Source organism: Aulonocara stuartgranti (genome assembly GCF_965226115.1).
Source record: "Aulonocara stuartgranti genome assembly, chromosome: 9".
Classification (NCBI taxonomy): Eukaryota; Metazoa; Chordata; class Actinopteri; order Cichliformes; family Cichlidae; genus Aulonocara; species Aulonocara stuartgranti.
In genome coordinates, this window is record NC_138960.1 from 36813096 (window position 1) to 36837752 (window position 24657).

The 24657-nt window shown below is 44.3% G+C and overlaps 1 protein-coding gene across 2 annotated transcripts; it reads left to right on the forward strand.

Moving 5' to 3' along the window:
• The first annotated feature begins 654 nt into the window (after positions 1–654).
• On the forward strand, positions 655–15978 carry gnal (guanine nucleotide binding protein (G protein), alpha activating activity polypeptide, olfactory type). Of its 2 annotated transcripts, XM_082546833.1 has the most exons (13): positions 655–881; positions 2166–2306; positions 2739–2811; positions 5729–5783; positions 5930–6049; positions 7777–7874; positions 8288–8342; positions 8418–8491; positions 14012–14070; positions 14149–14269; positions 14614–14744; positions 15221–15288; positions 15365–15978. In XM_082546833.1, exons 2-13 carry the CDS (start codon positions 2171–2173, stop codon positions 15509–15511), a joined length of 1137 nt encoding a protein of 378 aa, XP_082402959.1. In that variant the 5' UTR covers positions 655–881; positions 2166–2170; the 3' UTR covers positions 15512–15978. The 2 variants fall into 2 exon arrangements, with proteins under 2 accessions (XP_082402959.1, XP_082402958.1); XM_082546832.1 differs by lacking the exon at positions 655–881 and having other exon boundaries at positions 2134–2306.
• Positions 15979–24657: the final 8679 nt, after the last annotated feature.

Sequence of the window (24657 nt, forward strand, 5' to 3'; positions counted from 1 at the left end):
AAATATTTTAATAATCACAATAAATATGAGGGGAATAATGCCCACAGTTTAAAAAAAAAAAAAAAAAAAAAAAAAGAAGAAGCGCTCCTTGAGCCTGCACAGGTGGTGAAACGCTGAGTGTACTGGTCCCTGTGCAGCAGCGCCCCTGCTGCTTAAACAGTTTATGGTCTGTATCACACGCATGCAGCTCAGAGTAATCAGCCAGAGATTCAGAGCTTTCTGCAGTTTGGTGTTTAAAACAGCTGCAGTTGGTTGTGGACAAAAACCTTTATTTATGATTCAGATTACACTGACTGCATGTGAGCCACATGTTAATGTCGCTGCATGGCTGAAGAAATAAAAGGAGTTCAGGTGTTTGTACGAGGAGCTGCTGAAAAAACTGCAGTCACGTTATCTCCCAAAGCTTCATTTATTTCAGTAAGGTTACAAAGGAAACGCATCGCATGTTGAAATATCTCAGATTTGTCTTTCCGAGTTTTATTCCTGCACCCGTTTCCTCCCAAACATCAGTTTCGACCTTTTATCTGGACTGGAGTCTGTTCTGGTCCAACAGAGTCCTGCCTGAAACCAGTTTGTTTTTGTGTCTGTGCCACTAGTCGTCAGGCAACAAACTGACACAAGAGGAAAAACAGCAAAGATCCCCCAAAGGAAAGGCGATGGGGAGATGCCTAATGAGGCACCGTTAGAGACCTTAGAGGGGAGGCAGGTGGGAGAGAGCTGCTCAGGTGTGTCACTACTCAGAGAAGAGCACACCCGAGCAGCAGCAATCTGCTCCGTCTGCCTGAACTGGACTGAAACTGGACCTGGGCCAACAACTCTGTATTCTTCTTCTTCGTGGACTTTGATGGCCGGACTGATCCTGAGCTGCTGAGACATCACGGGTCGGTACCTTTCAGACTTTTAAACTGGATCAGTGCTAGGGTCCTGTACCCAGCTCATTTACAGTTTAGAATGTAGTTTATCTCAGAGCAATCAGTTTATTATAAGAGTGAAAACTGTTTATTTACATTTTTAAGATTTCGTTTTCCATTCAAACCCATTTCCATTTTTCCTCTATGGTTTGTTTTTGTTATTGCTTGTTATAAATCTACGTGAGTGTGACAGAGAGACCTGTCAGGCATGAACCAGGCTGTGAAGACCAGAAAGTATTTGTGAAGAAGGGTAAAAGCACAAATACACAAATCCTTTGCTGTCTGTGATCCATCATGTAGGATGTTTCCAGGAGGAAAAAGCAAATCCAGTGTAGGAAACGTTGTTTGGCTCCGTGTCCCCACACGACTGCAAGGATTTTAAATCTGGTTTGTGTTAAACAACTTCTACAATTTAAACTCAGCATTTCAATTAAAAAATAAACTACCTGTAGCATTTAAAGTAAAAGTACTCGGAACAATTATACACATTCTTCAAATGCTCTTCACAGTAACACTTTCATCTACTGATATCAGATTTCTATTTTAAAAAAACTCCAATACTGAAAACCAAGATCTATGCTACGCTAGATCTTGGTTTTCAGTATTGGAGATCTGCTTTTTTAGTACAAGTGTACTTAAGTAAAGCACTTGAGCAGCGGCAAAATACATGCAGACCCATACACACCAAAAACATTCCTTTTAGGAATGAAGCTAGCTAGCTAACACTGAAGAAACTGCTTGAGCTTCCTACACTACGAGTTTCATTAGTCTGTCTATCCCAGGCTTCACGTTTTAATGGAGCCATCCAACCGTCTTACTGCTCGGCATCAGCTGGGGGGCGTGCTCCTGGACCAAATCATGAAATGAGGTGGGGTGAGGCGGGGCCAGAAGCTAACTGGATTTATTCCTCCTTGCCAAAAAGAAAACAAAACTAATGTTGGTAAACAAATGTTATTTCTGTCAACGATCCTTAAAGTGGACTTTTCTCCCCCTTACGCCGTCCCTGCTACGATGTGCCAAGCTGTCAGCCAACAGTCAAAAACATGAATGAAAAAGCAGCCAAAGAAGAAGTTTAAAGGAGCTTCCTCAAAGCCTGAAAAACAACTGCTCAAGACCACTTTAAAAGTCACCAGGAAGTTGAGCTATAAAAAAAACCTGAGGGATGGCTCAAGAATTTACACACATTAAAAAAAAAACAAAGATGCGCTGTGTGGTGGGTCTTTGTCCGGTTCTTACTGGTTTCTATGGTTCCAGTTGAGATGGGCTGTCTGGGCGGCAAAACAGATGAAGAACGACTGGATGAAAAGGCAAAGAGAGAAGCAAATAAGAAGATTGAGAAGCAGCTGCAGAGGGAACGACAGACGTACAAAGCTACACACAGACTCTTACTGCTTGGTGAGATGCCGCCGTCTCTTTCAATCTATTTTTGTTTGAGCAATTTCAGAATTAACTTTAAAAAGTAGTTCCAAATATGGGGCACAATAAGGCTATGTTAGGCTTTCTGTCACAGTAGCACCGTCATGTCACCAGATTTTGGGTCCTCTGACAAAGCTTATATAATATTTTGAACTTTAGCCAAACATTTAGTTACCCAACAATAAATTATGACAATACTTGACATCTCTAATCAGACTTTAGCTCTTGAGCTCGTCACCCATGAAAGCTATGAGACTCCATGTGTTTACACCAGTAGGTGATATAAGAAGAAAAAAGCAGCCACTCATTTTATCCACTAAAACCTGGCTCAGCTTTCTGAATATTATGTGTGAGGAAGACCATGTTGACTGTAAGGATCGCATCTGTCCATCCATCTCTCTGTAACTGTAGGTGCAGGAGAATCGGGTAAAAGCACCATTGTCAAACAGATGAGGATTCTTCATGTGGACGGCTTTAATGCTGAGTGAGTTTATTAAAGCCATTAGCACATACACATTCGTACACGCATGCATACATCACAGTGTACATAACCAGTAGGTGTTGGCTCATGGAAACCTACGTCATGAAGCTTCTGGCTCAGTCTTTGTGCTGATGTTAATCCCAGGCTAGGTTGAAACTCTGCTGTTATTGAGTGAGCAGTGCGTCTGGGACTTAGGCACTCTGCCCCTCATGTACAGTAGACACTGCACCCTTTTCTATCTGAGAATCAGAAGTTGGACTTCTCATTCCCACTGCTTTACCAATGCACCCGGTGCTAAAAGAATCACATAATCCACAAAGTGCAGAGAGATCAAAGCAGATCCCTCCATCACTTGGATACGCCATGAAGTTCTATGAACAGACTGACAAAAGGCGAGTCTGGCAGAGCCCACCAAGAATGAATAGGATGCAGAACATAGCTAGTAAGGTAAACATACAGTGGGGCAAAAAAGTATTTAGTCAGCCACTGATTGTGCAAGTTCCCCCACTTAAAATGATGACAGAGGTCAGTAATTTGCACCAGAGGTACACTTCAACTGTGAGAGACAGAATGTGAAAAAAAAATCCATGAATCCACATGGTAGGATTTGTAAAGAATTTATTCGTAAATCAGGGTGGAAAATAAGTATTTGGTCAATAACAAAAATACAACTCAATACTTTGTAACATAACCTTTGTTGGCAATAACAGAGGTCAAACGTTTACTATAGGTCTTTACCAGGTTTGCACACACAGTAGCTGGTATTTTGGCCCATTCCTCCATGCAGATCTTCTCGAGAGCAGTGATGTTTTGGGGCTGTCGCCGAGCAACACGGACTTTCAACTCCCGCCACAGATTTTCTATGGGGTTGAGGTCTGGAGACTGGCTAGGCCACTCCAGGACTTTCAAATGATTCTTACGGAGCCACTCCTTTGTTGCCCGGGCGGTGTGTTTTGGATCATTGTCATGTTGGAAGACCCAGCCTCGTTTCATCTTCAAAGTTCTCACTGATGGAAGGAGGTTTTGGCCCCATTCATTCTGTCCTTAACACGGATCAGTCGTCCTGTCCCCTTGGCAGAAAAACAGCCCCATAGCATGATGTTTCCACCCCCATGCTTCACAGTAGGTATGGTGTTCTTGGGATGCAACTCAGTATTCTTCTTCCTCCAAACACGACGAGTTGAGTTTATACCAAGAAGTTCTACTTTGGTTTCATCTGACCACATGACATTCTCCCAATCCTCTGCTGTATCATCCATGTGCTCTCTGGCAAACTTCAGACGGGCCTGGACATGCACTGGCTTCAGCAGCGGAACACGTCTGGCACTGCGGGATTTGATTCCCTGCCGTTGTAGTGTGTTACTGATGGTGACCTTTGTTACTTTGGTCCCAGCTCTCTGCAGGTCATTCACCAGGTCCCCCCGTGTGGTTCTGGGATCTTTGCTCACCGTTCTCATGATCATTTTGACCCCACGGGATGAGATCTTGCGTGGAGCCCCAGATCGAGGGAGATTATCAGTGGTCTTGTATGTCTTCCATTTTCTGATGATTGCTCCCACAGTTGATGTTTTCACACCAAGCTGCTTGCCTATTGTAGATTCACTCTTCCCAGTCTGGTGCAGGTCTACAATACTTTTCCTGGTGTCCTTCGAAAGCTCTTTGGTCTTGGCCATGGCGGAGTTTGGAGTCTGACTGTTTGAGACTGTGGACAGGTGTCTTTTATACAGATGATGAGTTCAAACAGGTGCCATTCATACAGGTAACGAGTGGGGGACAGAAAAGCTTCTTACAGAAGACGTCACAGGTCTGTGAGAGCCAGAGATTTTCCTTGTTTGAGGTGACCAAATACTTATTTTCCACCCTGATTTACGAATAAATTCTTTACAAATCCTACCATGTGAATTCATGGATTTTTTTTTTCACATTCTGTCTCTCACAGTTGAAGTGTACCTCTGGTGCAAATTACTGACCTCTGTCATCATTTTAAGTCGGGGAACTTGCACAATCAGTGGCTGACTAAATACTTTTTTGCCCCACTGTATATGGTACAGGGACTGGATAGTTAACCCTACACTACTGATGCACCCTCAGCAGGACACAGGACACCCTGTTTCCACACCACAAAGCACATGAAGGTTGGCTGTGAAAACTTTCATGCATCCTTAAATATAGTTATGCTTCTGCTAAACCAACACATCTAAAAGAAAAGTTTGAAACTGCACAAAGCAGATCCACTTGCTTTAAAGCATCAGCTGACTGCAGTGCGGTTGGTTAAATACATAACCCTGGCCAATAGGCATGATGTATAGGTCTTAGACAGAACCATGGTTTTCTCCAAACATGCGCATTATAAAAAAACAAATATCTTGACTTTGGTATTGTATAAAAGTGTAAGTGTTCTGGTTTAATACGATGCAGCTTTGCAAACTGTCCATACCTGTTCAGTCTTTGGGGTGAATTTGCTGGGATGTCCATTCCTAGGAAAATTGTCAGTAAGTAAAATGTTATTTATATAGCACGTTTCTAGATAGAAAGATCACAAAGTGCTTCACAAAGTATAAAACAAAAACTGTCAGCTGTCTTCCGCTTGTGAAAAATCCTTAAAAATGTTTATGAATGGCCTCGGTAGATGCTGGAGTCACTATATTTAATCCCTCATTAATGTCAAAGTGTTTATTATTATAATAAGTGTTTTTTGGATCAATATTTCTAATAATGACATCACAGGTGGAGACGCCCAGATGTGTCTCTGTTTGTGACTTGAATTGGAATAAAGTTTTATCTTGTGGAGTGTAGCTTGAATGACAAGACGTTGGGTGTAGATGGAGACTGAGGACTAAACAAACTGCAGCTGAACATGTTCAGACTCTTGAGGCATCAGGATGTTTTACCTGAGCCAGTTTTCATGTTGGTCTTTCAGGGAGAAGCAGCAAAAGGTTCAGGACATCAGGAAGAACGTGAAGGACGCCATCGTGGTGAGTGACATGATGGCGAACACAGAACCTCAGTAATTGGTTCAAACATTTGAAAAACAATTTCCAGTTGGAGGTTAATCACAGGTGGTGACGGACAGCTGGAGCAAGTGTGTGTGTGTGTGTGTGTGTGTGTGTGTTTGTTTTAGACAATTGTGTCAGCTATGACTATTCTGGCTCCGCCCATTCCCCTGGGTAACCCTGGTAACCAGTTCAGAGCGGACTACATCAAGAGCATCGGTCCTCTGTCTGACTTTGAATACACCGAGGTAACACACACACACACACACACACACACACACACACACACACACACACACACACACACAGGTGAGGCTGCTTACCTGTAAAGCTGGCGCAGCGAGCATAAGCAGGCGAGTTTCTTTCAGTCCTGCAGGAAATCAGACACGTCACATGACGGTCGGAGGTCGTGTGGCGTGTGAACGTTTGACTGGCTGGAAGAAAGAAGTTGTTGAAGGTGTTTCTGTTTTAAAGGTTGACGCTGGTGGATTTGAAGTGGGTGACATCACTGGGGTGTGATTGTTGTGTGAATTGTCAAAAGGATTTTCTTCACCACTCTGTGTAAAGATCAGTTTGTGTTTAAGTTTCCAGCCATCACAGAAATATAAATAATCACTGAAAGCGATGAAGTTAATCCAACATCTCCGTATTGTCACCTCGTGACCAATGGTCAGGACTTCCTGCAGGACAGGTGAGACCAAGGTGTGACACATACAGGCAGCTCGGCTGAAGCTGTCTGCAGTCGTCAGCAGCTAAGAGAAGACTTACCTGATTACAGGTGAGCTGCACCTTTAAAGCAGCACCAGGAGACCTGCTTTAAATCTTGTTTGTTTTAATGATGTTAATGACATGATGTAACGGCTTCACCTCAGCCGCACACACACCTGCCTCGGGGAATCACCTGAGGCCTCATTATCCAAACAGTGGAGTCTCTGAAGACTCAGACTCAAAACAAATGTCTTCCTGCGTTGCTTCACTCTCACACGCTTCACGGCGCAGTCACTGCTGTCCAGTCAGCCGACATCGCCCTGCCAACGTGTCAGCCGCCCTAAAAATATTAAACTGTGGAAATCACAGCTCCTCCTCAGTAGATTAGGTGTGGACGCTACTGTAATAACCAGCAACATGAGCTCTGTTCATCCAGCCTTCAGTCAGCACCACATGATTTATAAATGATAAAATCAACTACCTGTGAGTTCATGTTTAACAACATCTGCCCACTGACATACCAGTGTGGCCGGAGGGTTACAGAGCTGTGACATTCTACTGCATAGACAGGAAGCCTGGGTTTGAACGGCAAACACGTGAAAATGAATGAAATAAACTACCTTTGTGTCCCGAACTGGATCAAGGTTTCAGTGTGACGGGATCACTTTAGTGCTGCAGCAGTGAGTTCATGTTAAACCAGGAAAGACTGTCCACTTTACTGTCTGTAGCAGGAAGTGCTGCACTGAAACAGCTGTTAGCTGTGAGGTTGGTGTTTGTGTACGAGGAGTGTGGAGGTGGAGAGCCTGTTTGAGTCCCCAGACCGACGGCTGGAGTCCGACACTCCAGTTTTTCCCTGCAACACCGGGTGTATCGAGCCAATCAGCTGGGCAAAGCAGATGATCAGCTATCAGTGCTACTTTATGCTATAAATGAGTCTCTTAGCCAACACAACCAAACAGTTTACAGCATCACAGGTTATCACACAGCACAAAATATTTCCTACTGAAACACAATCATGCTAACATCCATCAGCATGTCCACAGGGAAAAAAATCTCCATGTTACGGTCTCATCACATTTGACTTTGCTTTTCCTCACTTCTGATATGAAGTCGTCCAGTCAGTCAGACGATGTAAGGGAAAACACATCTCCAAAAAGTGTGCCGTCTCTTCCTCGTTGTCTACGCCCTTTTCCCCCTGCAGATATGCTGATGGATTCACAATCATGCTTCGACAGAAAACGTCAAAGCTAAACTTTTGATCTTTCAGGAGTTCTTTGAGCATGCTCAGAAGCTGTGGGAGGACGACGGTGTGAAGGCGTGCTTTGAGCGTGCCAATGAATATCAGCTGATTGACTGCGCTCAGTAGTAAGACACTCACATTCACATGTTCCAGTCTTTGTGAGGGGCTTCATTACACCCAGGGCACTGGCACACCTCAGCACAGATACCGCTTCTGACCCTCACTCATGTTACAACTTGGTTCAAAAGCATAAATGTGGAGACTGAGACCAGAGCTTGAAGAAGCATGGGTTTGACTTTAAATTACAAAAGAAGTTAGCTGTATCATTTGGTAACCCAAAGATTCTCAGGCATCCCATTGGCAGGTGTAGTCAGTTCACAATCAAACATAGGCCCCACCTGAATGCTACTGCACTGTCACTGCAAAGAGAACTGTGTCCTCATAAAGATATACAAACCATCACACACTCTGCAATCTCAGTGGACCAATCACAACACTCCTGTACAGCTTCTCATCATTATCTCATCCTGTGTTTCAGCTTCCTGAATCGGCTGGAATCAGTTCGGAGGCCCGATTACTCACCCACCGACCAGGTAACGAACCAGCCAATCAAACAGCAGCACCCAGCATGACTCACCTATTGCTGACTCGCTGTTCTCCTCCTGCAGGACCTGCTGCGCTGCAGAGTTCTGACTTCAGGGATTTTTGAAACCAGTTTTCAGGTGGACAAAGTCAACTTCCAGTAAGTGGAACGACCAGCAGAACAGTTTCACGGACAGGAAATTAGAATCGGAATCAGAAAGGGTTTTACTAGGGGACTAGTAAAAGCGCTATACAAATACAGGCCATTTACCAGGCCAATGTTGAGCAGGTTTACAACATTAGGAAATTGCTGTGGTACTTAGTGCAAACATACTGTCAGACAACGCTGAAATAAACAAAAATAAAAATAAGTGCTAAGTAGATAGATTTATATACATGAGTGCAGGTGGTGATCAGTGCAAACATGGAATGATGCAGTGAACACAGCGTAGGGTCATATGTTAGTGGTGCCAACAGTCATGTGGTTATTGTTCATGAGTCCAACAGCAGAGGGGAAGAAACTGTTCTCATGGCGAGAGGTTCTGGTGCGAATGGACCGGAGCCTCCTGCCTGAGGGGAGCAGGTCAAACAGACTGTGTCCAGGGTGAGAACGGTCAGCTGTGAGCTGAGCTGTACGCCCCAGTGTCCTGGAGGCGTACAGGTCCTGCAGAGATGGGAGTCTGCAGCCAATCACCTTCTCAGCAGAGCGCACAACACGCTGCAGTCTCTGTTTGTCCCTGATAGTGGCTCCAGCGTACCACACGGTGATGGAGGAGGTGAGGATGGACTCGATGATTGCAGTGTAGAATTGCGTCATCGTCCGTGTTGGCAGGTTGAATTTCTTCAGCTGCCTCAGGAAGTACATCTCTGCTGGGCTTTCTTTATGACGGAGGTGATGGTGGGCTCCCACTTCAGGTCCTGGGTGATGGTGGTACCCAGGAAGTGGAATGAGTCCACAGTGGTGATGGGGGTGTCAGTCAGGATGATTGGGGGGGGGGCTGTGTGCTTCCTGAAGTCCACAATAATCTCCACTGTCTTCTGGGCGTTCAGCACCAGGTTGTTGTGGCTGCACCAGGGCACCAGACGTTCAACCTCCCTCCTGTAGGCAGACTCATCCCCGTCCGAGATGAGTCCAATAACGGTGGTGTCATCTGCAAACTTGATTAGCTTGACAGACTGGTGGGTGGAGGTGCAGCAGTTGGTGTACAGGGAGAAGAGCAGAGGAGAAAGAACACAGCCCTGAGGGGAGCTGGTGCTGATGGTCCGGGAGTCCGAGACGTTCTTTCCCAGCCTCACATGCTGCTTCCTGTCCGTCAGGAAGTCAGTGATCCACCGGCAGATGGGATCAGGCACATTCATCTGGGAAAGCTTGCCTTGGAGATGGTCTGGAAGGATGGTGTTGAAGGCAGAGCTGAAGTCCACAAACAGGATCCTGGCGTAGGTTCCTGGGGAGTCCAGATGCTGCAGGATGAAGTGTAGGGCCATGTTGATGGCGTCATCTACAGACCTGTTGGCTCTGTATGCAAACTGCAGGGGGTCCAGGAGGGGGGCCGTAGGGTCTTGAGGTAGGAGAGAACCAGGCGCTCAAATGACTTCATGACCACAGATGTCAGAGCCACAGGTCTGTAGTCATTTAGTCCAGTGATCCTAGGTTTCTTGGGGACAGGGATTATGGTAGAGGACTTGAAGCAGGCAGACACATGACATGCCTGCAGTGACGAGTTGAAAATGCCAGAAAACACTGAGGCCAGCTCGTTTGCACAGTGTCTGAGGGTGGCAGGAGACACACCATCTGGGCCAGGAGCTTTCCGAGCATTCAGACTCTTAAACTGCTTCCTCACATCTGTTTGAATATGAAGAGTTGTGGTGGGAGGAGGTGGTGTGAAATCCTCTTTTTTGTGGGGTGAGGAGGGGGGTGTTGTAGGTGAAGTGTTTGAAGGTGGTGATGGCTCTATGGAGGGGGGAGAGGTGGGGGAATGAGTGTCCAAAGTGTCTCTATTGTTGGGGCCGTTGGAGGTGTGAAGGCTGCCTGATAGCTCGTCAAAACGGCAGTAAAAGTCGTTAAGGGTGTTGGCCAAGAGCAAGTCATCGGTGGATGGGGGGTTTTAGGAGTAAACCAGGGTTTGTCATTGTTATAACTCACCCTGGTGCGTGATGGCACAATGCTGACCTCACAGAAGTGGATATAGGAGGTGACAGTGTCCGTAAACTCGTCCAAGCTGTTAGAAGCAGCCTTCATTGTGTCCCAGTCTGTAGACTCCAAACACGTGTGAAGCTCCTCCACAGCCTCGTTGCTCCAGTTTTTTTGGGTTTTTTTTTAGCCCTCACGACAGGTTTGGAGAGCTTCAGCCTCTGTCTGTACGCGGGGATTAGGTGGATCATGACGTGGTCAGAAAGTCCGAGTGAACCACGCGATAGACCCCGCTGATCGTGCTGTAACAGTGGTCCAAGGTCCTCTCCTCTCTGGTCGGGCATTTAATATACTGCTTGTATTTGGGAAGCTCTTGGCTCAGATTGGCTTTGTTTGCTTTGTTACTTACTTAATTACTTCTTGTTCCTAAAGAAAACCATAAGCCCCATCAGAGAACCTGATTGTAGATCACTGATGAATAACCACAATGCACTGCTGACAAGTGTTGGGGAGTAATGGAATAGATGTACCGGTGTTACGTATTAAAATGCAAAATATGAGTAACTGTATTCCATTACAGTTACCCTTTAAAAGGTGGTAATCAGAATACAGTTACTTTGTTGAAATAAATGGATTACACAGCGGTATTTCCCTGTGTCATATATTAGGCTATGGCCTCTCGATTTTTGGTAATTCCACACACAGTGGAAACCCAAACAAAACACGCATTAAGAGGCTCTAATGCCCGTGTCTCAATCTCGCGGCCCATGTCACCTCTACTTGCGGCCCAGATAATGATGTGAAGAAATATTTTTCAATTCAATTTTATTTATATAGCGCCAAATCACAACAGTCGCCTCAAGGCGCTTTATATTGTAAGGTAGAGCCTAAAATAATACAGAGAAAATACAGAGAAAAAACCCAACAATCATATGACCCCCTATGAGCAAGCACTTTGGCGACAGTGGGAAGGAAAAACTCCCTTTTAACAGGAAGAAACCTCCGGCAGAACCAGGATCAGGGAAGGGTGGGGCCATCTGCTGTGATTAGTTGGGGTGAGAGAAGGAAAACAGGATGAAGACAATCTGTGGAAGAGAGACAGAGATTAATAACAAGTATGATTCAGTGCAGAGAGGTCTATTAATACAGTGGGGCAAAAAAGTATTTAGTCAGCCACCGATTGTGCAAGTTCCCCCACTTAAAATGATGACAGAGGTCAGTAATTTGCACCAGAGGTACACTACAACTGTGAGAGACAGAATGTGAAAAAAAAAATCCATGAATTCACATGGTAGGATTTGTAAAGAATTTATTCGTAAATTAGGGTGGAAAATAAGTATTTGGTCACCTCAAACAAGGAAAATCTCTGGCTCTCACAGACCTGTAACGTCTTCTGTAAGAAGCTTTTCTGTCCCCCACTCGTTACCTGTATGAATGGCACCTGTTTGAACTCATCATCTGTATAAAAGACACCTGTCCACAGCCTCAAACAGTCAGACTCCAAACTCCGCCATGGCCAAGACCAAAGAGCTTTCGAAGGACACCAGGAAAAGTATTGTAGACCTGCACCAGACTGGGAAGAGTGAATCTACAATAGGCAAGCAGCTTGGTGTGAAAAAATCAACTGTGGGAGCAATCATCAGAAAATGGAAGACATACAAGACCACTGATAATCTCCCTCCATCTGGGGCTCCACGCAAGATCTCATCCCGTGGGGTCAAAATGATCATGAGAACGGTGAGCAAAGATCCCAGAACCACACGGGGGGACCTGGTGAATGACCTGCAGAGAGCTGGGACCAAAGTAACAAAGGTCACCATCAGTAACACACTACAACGGCAGGGAATCAAATCCCGCAGTGCCAGACGTGTTCCGCTGCTGAAGCCAGTGCATGTCCAGGCCCGTCTGAAGTTTGCCAGAGAGCACATGGATGATACAGCAGAGGATTGGGAGAATGTCATGTGGTCAGATGAAACCAAAGTAGAACTTTTTGGTATAAACTCAACTCGTCGTGTTTGGAGGAAGAAGAATACTGAGTTGCATCCCAAGAACACCATACCTACTGTGAAGCATGGGGGTGGAAACATCATGCTATGGGGCTGTTTTTCTGCCAAGGGGACAGGACGACTGATCCGTGTTAAGGACAGAATGAATGGGGCCATGTATCGTGAGATTTTGAGCCAAAACCTCCTTCCATCAGTGAGAACTTTGAAGATGAAACGAGGCTGGGTCTTCCAACATGACAATGATCCAAAACACACCGCCCGGGCAACAAAGGAGTGGCTCCGTAAGAAGCATTTGAAAGTCCTGGAGTGGCCTAGCCAGTCTCCAGACCTCAACCCCATAGAAAATCTGTGGCAGGAGTTGAAAGTCCGTGTTGCTCGGCGACAGCCCCAAAACATCACTGCTCTCGAGAAGATCTGCATGGAGGAATGGGCCAAAATACCAGCTACTGTGTGTGCAAACCTGGTAAAGACCTATAGTAAACGTTTGACCTCTGTTATTGCCAACAAAGGTTATGTTACAAAGTATTGAGTTGTATTTTTGTTATTGACCAAATACTTATTTTCCACCCTGATTTACGAATAAATTCTTTACAAATCCTACCATGTGGATTCATGGATTTTTTTTTCACATTCTGTCTCTCACAGTTGAAGTGTACCTCTGGTGCAAATTACTGACCTGTGTCATCATTTTAGGTGGGGGAACTTGCACAATCGGTGGCTGACTAAATACTTTTTTGCCCCACTGTACATAGTGAGTGAGAAAGGTGACTGGAAAGGAAACACCCAATGCATCATGGGAAGCCCCGGCAGCCTACGTCTATTGCAGCATAACTAAGGGAGGATTCAGGGTCACCTGGTCCAGCCCTAACTATATGCTTTAGCAAAAAGGAAAGTTTTAAGCCTAATCTTAAAAATTTTAAAAATCATTATTCAAAAAAAAATTTTTAATGAGGGGAAATAGGCAGAGCTTTCCAGGCTCTGCTCGACTACTCATCACCTTGACAATAATCGACTGGTAAGACTCGACTGTACACTGTGTTCGTGTTTTCCTCCCAAACAATAAGTTCAGTTGGAGCAGCCTTTCAATGCCTCTCTGTGTCTCTCGCAAAGTCGACCCAGACAACAAAGTAAAGCTAGTTTTCAGCTACAAGCCCAACACGAACCCGACGTATTAGCCAGAGGTCCCTTTACTATGGTTCGGAGCCGCGGACCTGTTTTATATACGTGCCAAACAGTTTTCTATACGAGATTGCTGCAAAAAGTGCAGCCTTACCTAATGTCCACCTACTGTTACTCATTTATATTAAGATTTAAACATCTAGCTGGTGTTGGTATGGAGAGTAACCTTCAGTAATAGTAATAAATCACACAGCAATTGGACATTCATGTACTATTCAAAACACGTTACTCTCATTGAGTAACGTAACAGAATAAAGTACAAACTACATTTTGGGGCATGTAGTCAGTAGTGGAATACATTTTTAAAGTAACCTTCCCATCACTGATGCTGACAGACAGCTCTAACCGTGTTTGTGTGTGTCAGTATGTTTGATGTAGGAGGACAGCGGGACGAACGCAGGAAGTGGATTCAGTGCTTCAACGGTGAGGAAAAAACAGATTCTTTATCGATCGAGCCTGAAAGCAGCAGGGAGTTTGATGTGTGTGTGCACTTGCGTCCAGATGTGACCGCCATCATCTTCGTGGCAGCGAGCAGCAGCTACAACATGGTGATCCGTGAGGACAACTCCACCAATCGGCTGCGAGAATCTCTGGACCTCTTCAGATCCATCTGGACCAACAGGTTCTCTGACTGACTGAAGTTGCCAATTACACTCTGATTGGCTGCCTTAAACAGGGCAGGGATAGCTCAGTAGGTAGAGTGGTGGCCCCATGATCGGGAGGTCGGGGGTTCGATTCCCCTGAACAGCTACCCTGAGGTACCCCTGAGCAAGGTACTGTCCCTACACACTGCTCCCTGGGCGCCCAATGGCTGCCCACTGCTTCACTGAGTGAATGGGTTAAATGCAGAGAGGGATTTTCCCCACGGGGACCAATAAAGTACACTTTCTTCTTCTTCTTTCTTCTAAACACTTCCTACCAACTGAGTACATGTAGTTGACTGTCCTGTTCTCTGATTGGCCGTAGGTTCCTGAAGACTATTTCAGTGATCCTCTTCCTGAACAAACAGGATGTTCTTGCTGAGAAGATTCTGGCTGGAAAGTCGAAGCTGGAGGATTATTTCCCAGAATATAACAACTACCAGCTTCCTGCTGATGGTAAATATCCAAAGAGTGTGGAAAGTTAATATCCTTGTCTCAAAGGTTTGCACTGAATTTCAAACTTGCTGCTCCTTCCTCCTGGAATAGGCTGCAGAATGTGCAGGAGACTTAAGGTTTGACTGAGTTTAAGGCCATTTTAAATGAGCTGAATGCAGTTAATTCAGGATGCAAATGGTTTTTCCTGAATATTATTAGCTTTGTTTCTGGCCTTGGAGCGTTGCTTCTGAAGGCTTATTGTGACTGAAGTCTGTACGTGATTTTTCTCCCCCCCCCCCCCCCCCCTTTGTGTGATTGACTGCTGTATGACTTGTGTGTATATATATGTGTAGCTTACGCCTGTAATGCTGTCATTCTTGGTTGAGACTTTTTATTTTTTCCTGGTTGAATAAACACAAATTGAAATCTGTCCCACCAACACGTGAGTGCGCCTCGAGCATGTGAACACACCTCTTGACCATGCACACTTGTTTCAGCTGTTCCAGACACTGATGAAGACCCCAAAGTGATGAGGGCCAAGTTCTTCATCAGAGATGAGTTTCTGGTAAAATCGCTTCCCGCCTTGACATCACGCTATCACACGATGGCGTGTTCAGACTAACATGCGACTCCCGTTTCAGAGGATCAGTACAGCGAGTGGTGACGGCAAACATTACTGCTACCCTCACTTCACCTGTGCTGTTGACACCGAGAACATCCGCCGTGTCTTCAACGACTGCCGTGACATCATCCAGCGGATGCACCTGCGGCAGTATGAACTGCTCTGACTGCTGGGTGCCGCCTGGCCCCGGCCACTCTGAAGAAGCCGATAAGTAATGGAAGCAGATAGCCGATCAATGCTCATAGCGTTTGTGATATTTATTAGTGATTATAGATTAGGACAGACTCTTATTAGCTGTGTGTTCCATGTTCTTTATGTCCTGCAGGGCATTGTGGTCAGAATTATTGGCATGGCAGCAATGTGTCATGTGGGAGGAGGTGGAGTCTGGAAATCTATTTTTACATGTTATTTGTGTTATCTTTGCTCTGATTGGCTGATCCATTTGAATAATTAAACACCTTTGTTTACCTGTGAACTTGGGGTCAAAGGTCAGTCTTTATTCAGAAGCTGTTCAAATGTTTTTATTTGTTATTCAGAGAGCTAAGTGTTTACCTGCAGGTTGCCAGGTGTGTCCTGGCTCTGCTACGCCACGGTAACCTATAGACTCAAGATTCATGTCCACAGCAGATAGAATATAACATGACAGGAAACGACTCTGTTTTCTAATCTGAAGACTCTTTCCAATTAATTTCCAAATTAAAATTCAGGGATCTTTCCCTTTAAAAAAAAAAAAAAAACAAAAAAAAAAAACCTCTTCACATTTTAAGAGCTTCACGTTGTTGATTTTGAACACTTTCTCAGAAACACAAGCTGTGACGATGTTTTCACTCTTTGAGAAGCAACAGCACACAGAGAAACTGGGGACTTTGAAGTGAGACCAGATTGTTCAGCTTTCTGCTCCTGAACAACTATAACATATCTTTATGGTTTGATCCAAATGAAACATACAAATAAAATTTTTATTTTTTATTTTTGTTGCTGATCTTCAGATGACAGTGCATCTAAATAAAGGGCACAGAGACACAGAACTACTACTCTGTCATTAAAAGAGTTAGGAGAGAGTAATGTAGCTTACTGCCAACATGTAGATGAAAATGAGCTGATGGTAACTAACCTCAGGCTGGCAGTATTATACCTGCTGGCTTTAATGCCACAAACTAGCCAGGTGAGCAGGTGCAGATGACTCTGCCGGCTTGAGGACTCTGATCACCAGAGCAGGTACGAAGCACTAAAGTGATCTCGTTTATCCTCAGTCTTTACTAAAAATAATAAACTGTGAGAGGATGAGATAACTGAGCTATGCTGCAGAATCATGTACGTGTGTCTGGATTCTGACTGCCACCAGGTGAGAGGCATGTGTACCTGAGTGTGTCACCTGCTCATCACCAGGCACACCTTTACTATCCCATAGTTTGGGCTGTGGGAGAACAGAGATATCTTTGAACCTTCTTCCTGTAACAGCGCCACTTGAACTTAGGACAGGTACTTTATCAGCTGGTTTATACCTGCACAACTAAGCACGCAACACTGCCCCCTGATGGTGAAGCTTCTCTTAAATTCTCTGATTAAACATTCTCACATTAAACATTTCCTGTGGTCCGAGTCAGCTGATGGCTTTGTAAAGTTTCACATAGGATAAGGTCAGATCATGTGAACGCCATAAATGAATGCAGTGATGGGAAAACAAATGCGAGTCTGACTTAAATGGGCTAAACACCATAGGTGTGAAAACACCCTAAGACTGTAATTGGAGTATTCTCAGTAATCTGAGTAATCTTCATGTAAACAGTTGGTTTTTATGCTGTGTTGTGGACTGAATATTTTTAAGTATCGGAGTACCTGTAACAGCTGTTACCATGGTTACTGCTCATCATGTACTAATGTTCAATCGACTTGAAATAATCCACTTCCTGTACAGATGTTTCTAACATGGTCGGCAGGTCAGAAGGGTCTGTGGCCACATTTTCTACAGGTGCACCAGATCTTCTGAACTAGTCAAAAGTAAGTGGACAGACCGACATGATCTGTCACTCTGTCTTCCAGTGAGTCAGAGAATGACTCATGACCTGTATGTGATGCCAGTGATGTTTAAAAAGAAAAGAAAAAGCTTTTATTCTGAAGAGTATTACATTTTTATTTCGCCTGTAAAGTCAGACAGGTAGACAGGTGGGACATTCGGGCTCTGTGCCTCCTTCACCAACTCCAGTAACAGGTGAGCACATCTGTCAAGATTTCTTCTTCTCTGTTATTATTAACTGCAGGTGACCTCACGGTGTGTTCAAAGCTCTCTGTGTAAAAACTGCTTTTCTGGAACCACTCCTCTGTCCGTCCACTGTTCTGGTCACAGAGATCCATGCAGTTCTCTGAGATCCTGACTGCGTGTCGCTCGGATGGTGCGCCTGCTGAATTTGGACTAGTTGCAGCTGGATAGTGTAGTGGTAAAACTACACACCTCTGGAGTGCAGGTCACAAATTCAGTTCCCACCCAGTATCCAGTAAGGGTTCTGGCTAGATCCCTCATTCTAAAAACCAGCCCTGGAGTGACGCGGCTATGTCTGCAGCCTGTCCGCAGTTCAGGACACAAGCATTTCACCACATGTTCACTATATGTTGTACTGTGTATGTGACAAATAAAATCTGTGTCTGATAAAAGGGTGGAAATAGAACGATAGTGGCGTTCACGAGAATGGGACATAAAAAAAAAAGTTTAACGTTTGCAGCCTGTCTGTGTTTTTCCAACACTGGCTTTCACCTCCAGTCTCTGATGTTAGAGGGCGCTCTCCTGCGCGCCTGGTGGAGGCAGCGTTGCCAACTAAGCAAGTTTGTCGCTATATTTAGCGAGTTTTCAGACCCCCTTAGCGACTTTTTTTCTAAAAAGCGACTAGCGATAAATCTAGCGGCTTTTTCTGGTATTATTGGAGACTTATTTATGACGACTTTTTGACGTGAAAGTGCGTATCGCTCTTAGTCTCAATAAGCAGCGGTGCTGCCGTGGGCACCTCGCCCGTTCCAAAGCGCTCACGGGCGGAGGTAGTCCTCCCCCAGCTGCTATCAGGGCAGATGATGTTCACACCTATGCGTCCAAACTGCAAATGAATTGCGCATGAGCGAAGCCGCTGCTCCTGCACTGACTGTAACGCAGTCAATTCTTTTACTCTTATGCTGTTTTATGGATCACAAGGTTTAAAACTACTTATAAACCAGAGGCGGAGCCAGACATTTGAAACACCCGGGGCTTAGCCCTAAAGGGTAGTATGCATGTGGGATTTTATTTTATTTATTTATTTATTTATTTTTTTTGGGGGGGGGGGGGGGTTTAGAAATGACTGAAAGATTAATTGGCTCTGTTTTGAGTTTTGTTCAAAAAAGTGACTTCATATGGGGAAAAATATATATCACATATGCAGGACACCTTAAACTAGTTTTTTAATTAAGCAGCAAGGCAGAACAAAGTCGGGGCTGTATCAAGACACGAGGACTAAACCCCAATTCAACCAGACCCAGAACTGATCCGGAATTAAAACAGGACTACAACAGTTCAAAATCAGGACTACTGAGGACTTAACCAAGACAGAACCACAATCAGAACTAGATGATAGACCTGCACTACACTTATTTTTTTTAATTCTACCAAAGTCCACTATTTAGATTGAGAAAAGTTTATATAATTATTTAGCCTTGTTGTGCAAACAAGCCTGCATAACTTAATAAATACAGAATTTGAAAAATAACAAACCTAAAAAGAAACACTAGGTACGAGATACATGAGTACCTATGATACGGTGATACTTTTGGTAAACAACCATTTGACTAACATGTCTGTCTCACCTGCTCTTGTTCATCTCTGTTCTGTCCTCATTCTCCATCTCCCTCTCTGTTCCTCTCTCCCTCTTTGTGCTGACAATCATCAAATATACAGTTGAAACCAGATATTTACATGCTCTTCAGATAAAAACACAAACACTTATTTAAGGTAAAACCTCAAATTAGACTAAATGTTTAATTTATATTTGTTAAATTTAAGAGTAAAGAGAGAAACTATCTGTATTTCTTAATTGCAAATGACACCCAAATTGTATTCAAAATTGAGCCACACTTATGGAGCTCCACAATTCTTTTCCTGGTGTTTTGGTTGACATCTCTTGATTTTCCCATGTTAAAGAAACAGGCTCTGTGTTTTGCCTTATGCATCCACAGCTGTGCCACCAATTTACTCACATGGACTCTACTAACCTATCAGAAGCTTCTTCAGCTCAGAATGGAATCGTCTGGAGTTTTCATATTAATTAACAATAAACTTAGTGTATATGTACTCCTACATTTGATGAAAGTGATAAAAATAGAAGCTCTGTCTCTCTTTATTCTGACATTTAACTAATTCAAAATATATTTCAATATTTATCTAAAACAAAAGTTTACTCTAAATTGATGTTGTACAGTAAAAATGTTTTATGTTTTCTCCCTAAAGAGTATGTAAATATCTGGTTACAAATGTGAATATCCTGCTGTGTACTGAAATTCCTCTTGTTTTGCATAGAAATATACTGAACAACATACAAAGCATAATATATAAAATAACATTTAACTGAGTTTTTTCTTTGAAAGAACCCTCTAATGTCCATTCTTATATTTCAGTACATTACTGAAACCGATTTAGTCGAGGAGGGTAAGAACTGAAAATATGAAATAAACACACGTAAGCTAAGACTCTCTAAAAAAATAGCATTTGTTCGGCTTTTCATTTCGCCATTTGTTGATTCACTTGAAGAGCAAGTAACGTAATATTGGTCAAGTGATCAGTTTGATATCAATCTTTCATGATACACCGTTATATTTACATTATTTGTATGGTACGAATGATTTGCTTTGGTACCTGGTCAATCTTAAGGTCTCCTTAGTATGGCTGACTCCGTTTCTCCAACAGCGCACTCACAGGCAGCAGCTGCCCCGCCCTCTCGCTCAGTCGCTTAGTGCCTGAGCTCGGATCATACCAATAGAGATTGAAAATGTGACGTCACTCAGGGGTAAAACCGCAAAGAATTCTGGGAACTCGTGGCAAGAGGTACTAGCGCACGCAGGCTTTCAATTGAAATCAGTTATACAGCGATAAAAAGAAACACAAAAAATGGCAAGAAGCTGTTGTATTATTAACTGCAATAGCCGGTCGCATGACAGCCACGGAAAGCCGACGGGTAAAGAGATCGGTTGTTATCGGATTACGTCGTTGAAGAGAAATAGTTCGAGCCGTGTTTCCGAAGTAACGAAGAGGCAACGGGTGGCCTGGATTGCAGCCATTCAAAGAGCAAATATAACGTCCCAGAACACTCCAGCTCACAGGTTAGTCTGCTCCAAGCATTTCCACAAAGGTCAGTCTTCTGTTGTAGTTAATACGTCATTTTTCTTAACATAATTAGTGATATAGGTTACAAGCAAGTCTGGCGCTGAACAGAAATTGTCGCGCTATGCTCCTTTATTTATTGTGCATAAATAGTGAATTGTCCTGACACAATATTGTGTTTCGCTTCTGTTATTACCATGGTACATTGACAAAAACATATACTTTTATTCACAGGATAAAACAGTTGTTTTGTATCACTAATTGCCCAGTGCGATTACAGCATACAATATTATTGTCACTGCTACATTTCTGTGATGCTACCAGAAATTATTTCCACTACTAATTAATTACCATTGAGCTCAAAGGTCCTATTAATAAATGGTTAACGAATGTGTATTTATGAAGACGATTTGTGAGACTGGTAAACTTATGATACGTACGATGGTCTTTACTTTCTACACAGTGCATTTCAAGGTCCTGCACCCATCCGTCGGTAAACTGTACCTGGGCTTGTTGCAGTGACCGGAAGTTACTAAACTTCACAAGTGTATGCACTCACTCCAAGAACCGTATAATTATAAATATGAGCGTGGTGAAAGTTGGGCAGCACGCTAACGTATTTTGTCCCTCTGTGTGCTGTAAGGATCTAACACTTTCACTGGTTTGATTTTTTTCCTCGTATCTTTTCTTTGACTTTTCATCAAGTCTGTCTTTGTACAGACCGGCATTGTTCTCCTTCGTTTTGTACAGAACCTTTTTGGGGGGCAAAGAAAAAGCAAGACTTTATTGGAACCGAAGAATGAACGTTTTGCGGTGCTGCAAATGCTTGCATTTGATGCGGTACTTGGATTGTTTTGCCACGAGTTCACGGCATGCAATGAGCGAAAGTCACGTGGTCTGTCAATCTCTATATCAGGGGGGATTCACGCACAGTCGTAAATTCCCACAGTGTGCACTATGTGCTTCGAATATTGTGTGTACTTTTTGTTTTATACAGTTGTCAGCCAGGCATCTAACTATGAAAAAATTACACTCCAAAAGACCCCGGGCTTCTGACAAAACAACCCGGGCTGAAGCCCAGTAAGCCACCCCCACGCTCCGCCCCTGTTATAAACACACACTCACACAGAGTAACTCCACCAGGGTGCTAATTTCGGGTCACTGTTGCCGGTCCAGGCCCGGATAAAGGATCAGGGTTGGAATTGTGACATTTAAAAAAACAATAATTGCTAAAAGAAATGTAATTTTTAGTTCTAAATAAATTCTAAATGCATTTACAACGTTTTCTAATCACTTTATGTCTCTTCAACGATGTTATTTCTCTCTCCAACAACGTGGGTTACAATTACATTAGCATGACCAATTATGCAAATTAGGCAATTACGTCATTTAGCGACTTCTAGCGACTTTTAGGGCAGCCAGTAGCGATTTTCCTTACTGAGGAGTTGGCAACACTGGGCAGAGCCCCCCTTCATGTAAACGCAACATTGCTCCGTCAGCACGAGCCGTTCAGAGGCTCTGCTGTGGTCACGTGACTGCACTGCTTCCAACGCGCGCAAACACATTCGGGGGGACCAAACGGGCGCGTTCGGAGCCCTGTCCACAACAACTGCACTGCGCATGCGCGTCTCCCACAGGGGTTTGGCGCGCTGCCTGCGTGCCTCCGCAGAGTGAGCGTGCTGGCGCAAAGCTCGTCACCGTCACAACAACAACAACAGGAGGACAAAGTGTCGCGACCTCCCCCCCCTCCCCGCCGGAACCGACCCCCTCCCCCGACGGACGCCCCCGGTCTCGTGTCACGGTAAGACTCGCTCGCGGACCCGCGCGCCCCTGGTCCCGCCGCGGTCGCCGTTTCCGCGGGGATGCTGCGCGCTCTCGAGCCGTTCATGGCCGCTCGAGCTCCGTGTGGCCGAGGCCGCGGCGCCGTGGCTGCTCGCGTGCCTGCGTGTCCGTCCCGGGGACGGCGGAGCGGTGGCCCGCGAGCCGGTGAGCGCGCGGGTTAGCGAGAAACTCCATCTTCTCTCCGTCCTGCCCGCCATTTCACGCGCACTGACCGGGGCCCGCTCACGCACCGGTACCAAGTACAGATGGCGGAAGTACCGGTGATCCGACTAACGGCAACGCGACTTTCCCCGATCCTCACCAAGCGCCGTTCAGACCGGAATTGGCTGGCTTTATCCCGGGTTGGACCGGTACCGGGACAGGCTATCCCGGGCCGGGCTGTACCGGAACGCTCCGATCAACGATCGATATTAACGGCTACATGCTAACAGCTAGCCTGCTCTCGTCTCCTCAGCTCGACTCGCAGCGTGCACGCGTTCCATGCGCGTGTCCGCTGTATAGAAGCTGCATGTACTGCGCGCGCGTGTACCCGAGTCTGGTATTACAGCAGCACGTGACAGCTGGATCAACGACAGCATTGATGATTATCAGCGAATTGATCTGCTGATTGAACATTGATCACGTGTTGTTTGTTAAGCCAATTGGCTGCAGTTCTGCTCAGAGTTCCTGGATTACAGCAGTTGGAAATAAAGCTGTTGAAAAGTGTTTCACCTTTGACCTCAGCCTTACCACTTCCTATGTCCTAGCCTTGTTTCCTTTCCTTAGAGCAAGTGTGGAATCGTCCCAAGAAAAACCTCCGTCCTCAGACTGTTCGTCAGTAGGTCAGAATCAGATATCAGAATACTTTATTAATCCCTGGAGAAATTATTTTGATTACAGTGCTCCAGTACAAACAGTAACAAAGACAGACATTACAAGAAGTAACTAATAGACACAATATACTATATACTAGAGCAGGGCGATATGGCCAAAAATATTTATCACGATATATATTTGAAAATTTGCGATAACGATATAACTGACGATATAATTGATGCGAGACAAAATACAACTCCACAACATTACTAGCGCAAAAAGACAACCTCCCATTTATTTTCACTTAAACAAGAAGCTGGTTTTTATGTAAATTAAAGCTTTATAAAAATGTAACAGTGCAAATGTAAATTCCTTGCTTAAAGTATAACCAAAAGGCATTTCCAGTAGAAATGGGCTGACATATCCTGAGCATAACCATGTATAATATCCACTGAAGTTAAAAAGAGGTGCTTTGCAACATTAAACTGCAGTGTGCAGTACGTATTTTTTGGACCATAAGGTGCACGGGATTATAAGGCACATTAAGCGAAACAAAGCAGTCAGATAAATCAAACTTTATTAAACTCATTCTTCTTGCTTCCTCCACTTCTGTACCATTGATTCATTAATGTTGAATTCTCTGGCAGCTGCTCTATACCCATGTTGTTGCAGTATATTAATGACTAACCTTGTATTGTGGATGGATTATCTCAGTTGTTCTCCTGACTGAAGTTTGGTCCGTTTACAGCATCCTGCCATGCGATTGCATTTGTCTCTAACTATCAGGAACCTTAACGTTAACTTTTATAAGTGGAAAAGTGTTAGTGTTCGTCCTCCAGCTTCACTGTTTATGTTATGCTAACATAGCTGTGTCGCTAGCGATCACGTAGCACATCATTATATACCAGCTAGCCCAACTTCAGTAACTCTACAAACGTCACTGCTGTTTAGTTTCCTGTCTTCATTTATGTTGGACGTGATAGCAGAGCTGTACGTTTGAATTTTTTCAGAAATCTCTCAGTCAGAACATGCTATATCATGCTTAGGTAACTAGCGAAACTAGCGAGCAAACTTCCGCTAGCTTCCTGCTAACTTCTAACTCCGTTAAATGTAATAAATTTTGTTTTCATGGATGCCTGGAAGTTAAACTTCATAGTTACACCTGGTAAAGCAGCAACACTGGTCATTTTATTAAAGATGAAAGAATTGAGACAGTTTTTAACTATCAGTGATGCTGCAGTGTTCGTTTGAACTGAAGCATACAGAGTTTAGGACACAGATTACTCCCAGATTTAAGAGCATCTTAGTCTGACAAATACGACAATAACGACGGCCGC

Bases quoted from the DNA above. Each gene is read 5' to 3' on its own strand.
- gnal (XM_082546832.1), top strand. From the start codon at position 2,156: ATGGTTCCAGTTGAGATGGGCTGTCTGGGCGGCAAAACAGATGAAGAA. The intron at 6,050-7,776 runs GTAACACACACA...TTGATCTTTCAG, and splicing joins CTGACTTTGAATACACCGAG to GAGTTCTTTGAGCATGCTCA. The intron at 14,745-15,220 runs GTAAATATCCAA...CACTTGTTTCAG, and splicing joins CTACCAGCTTCCTGCTGATG to CTGTTCCAGACACTGATGAA.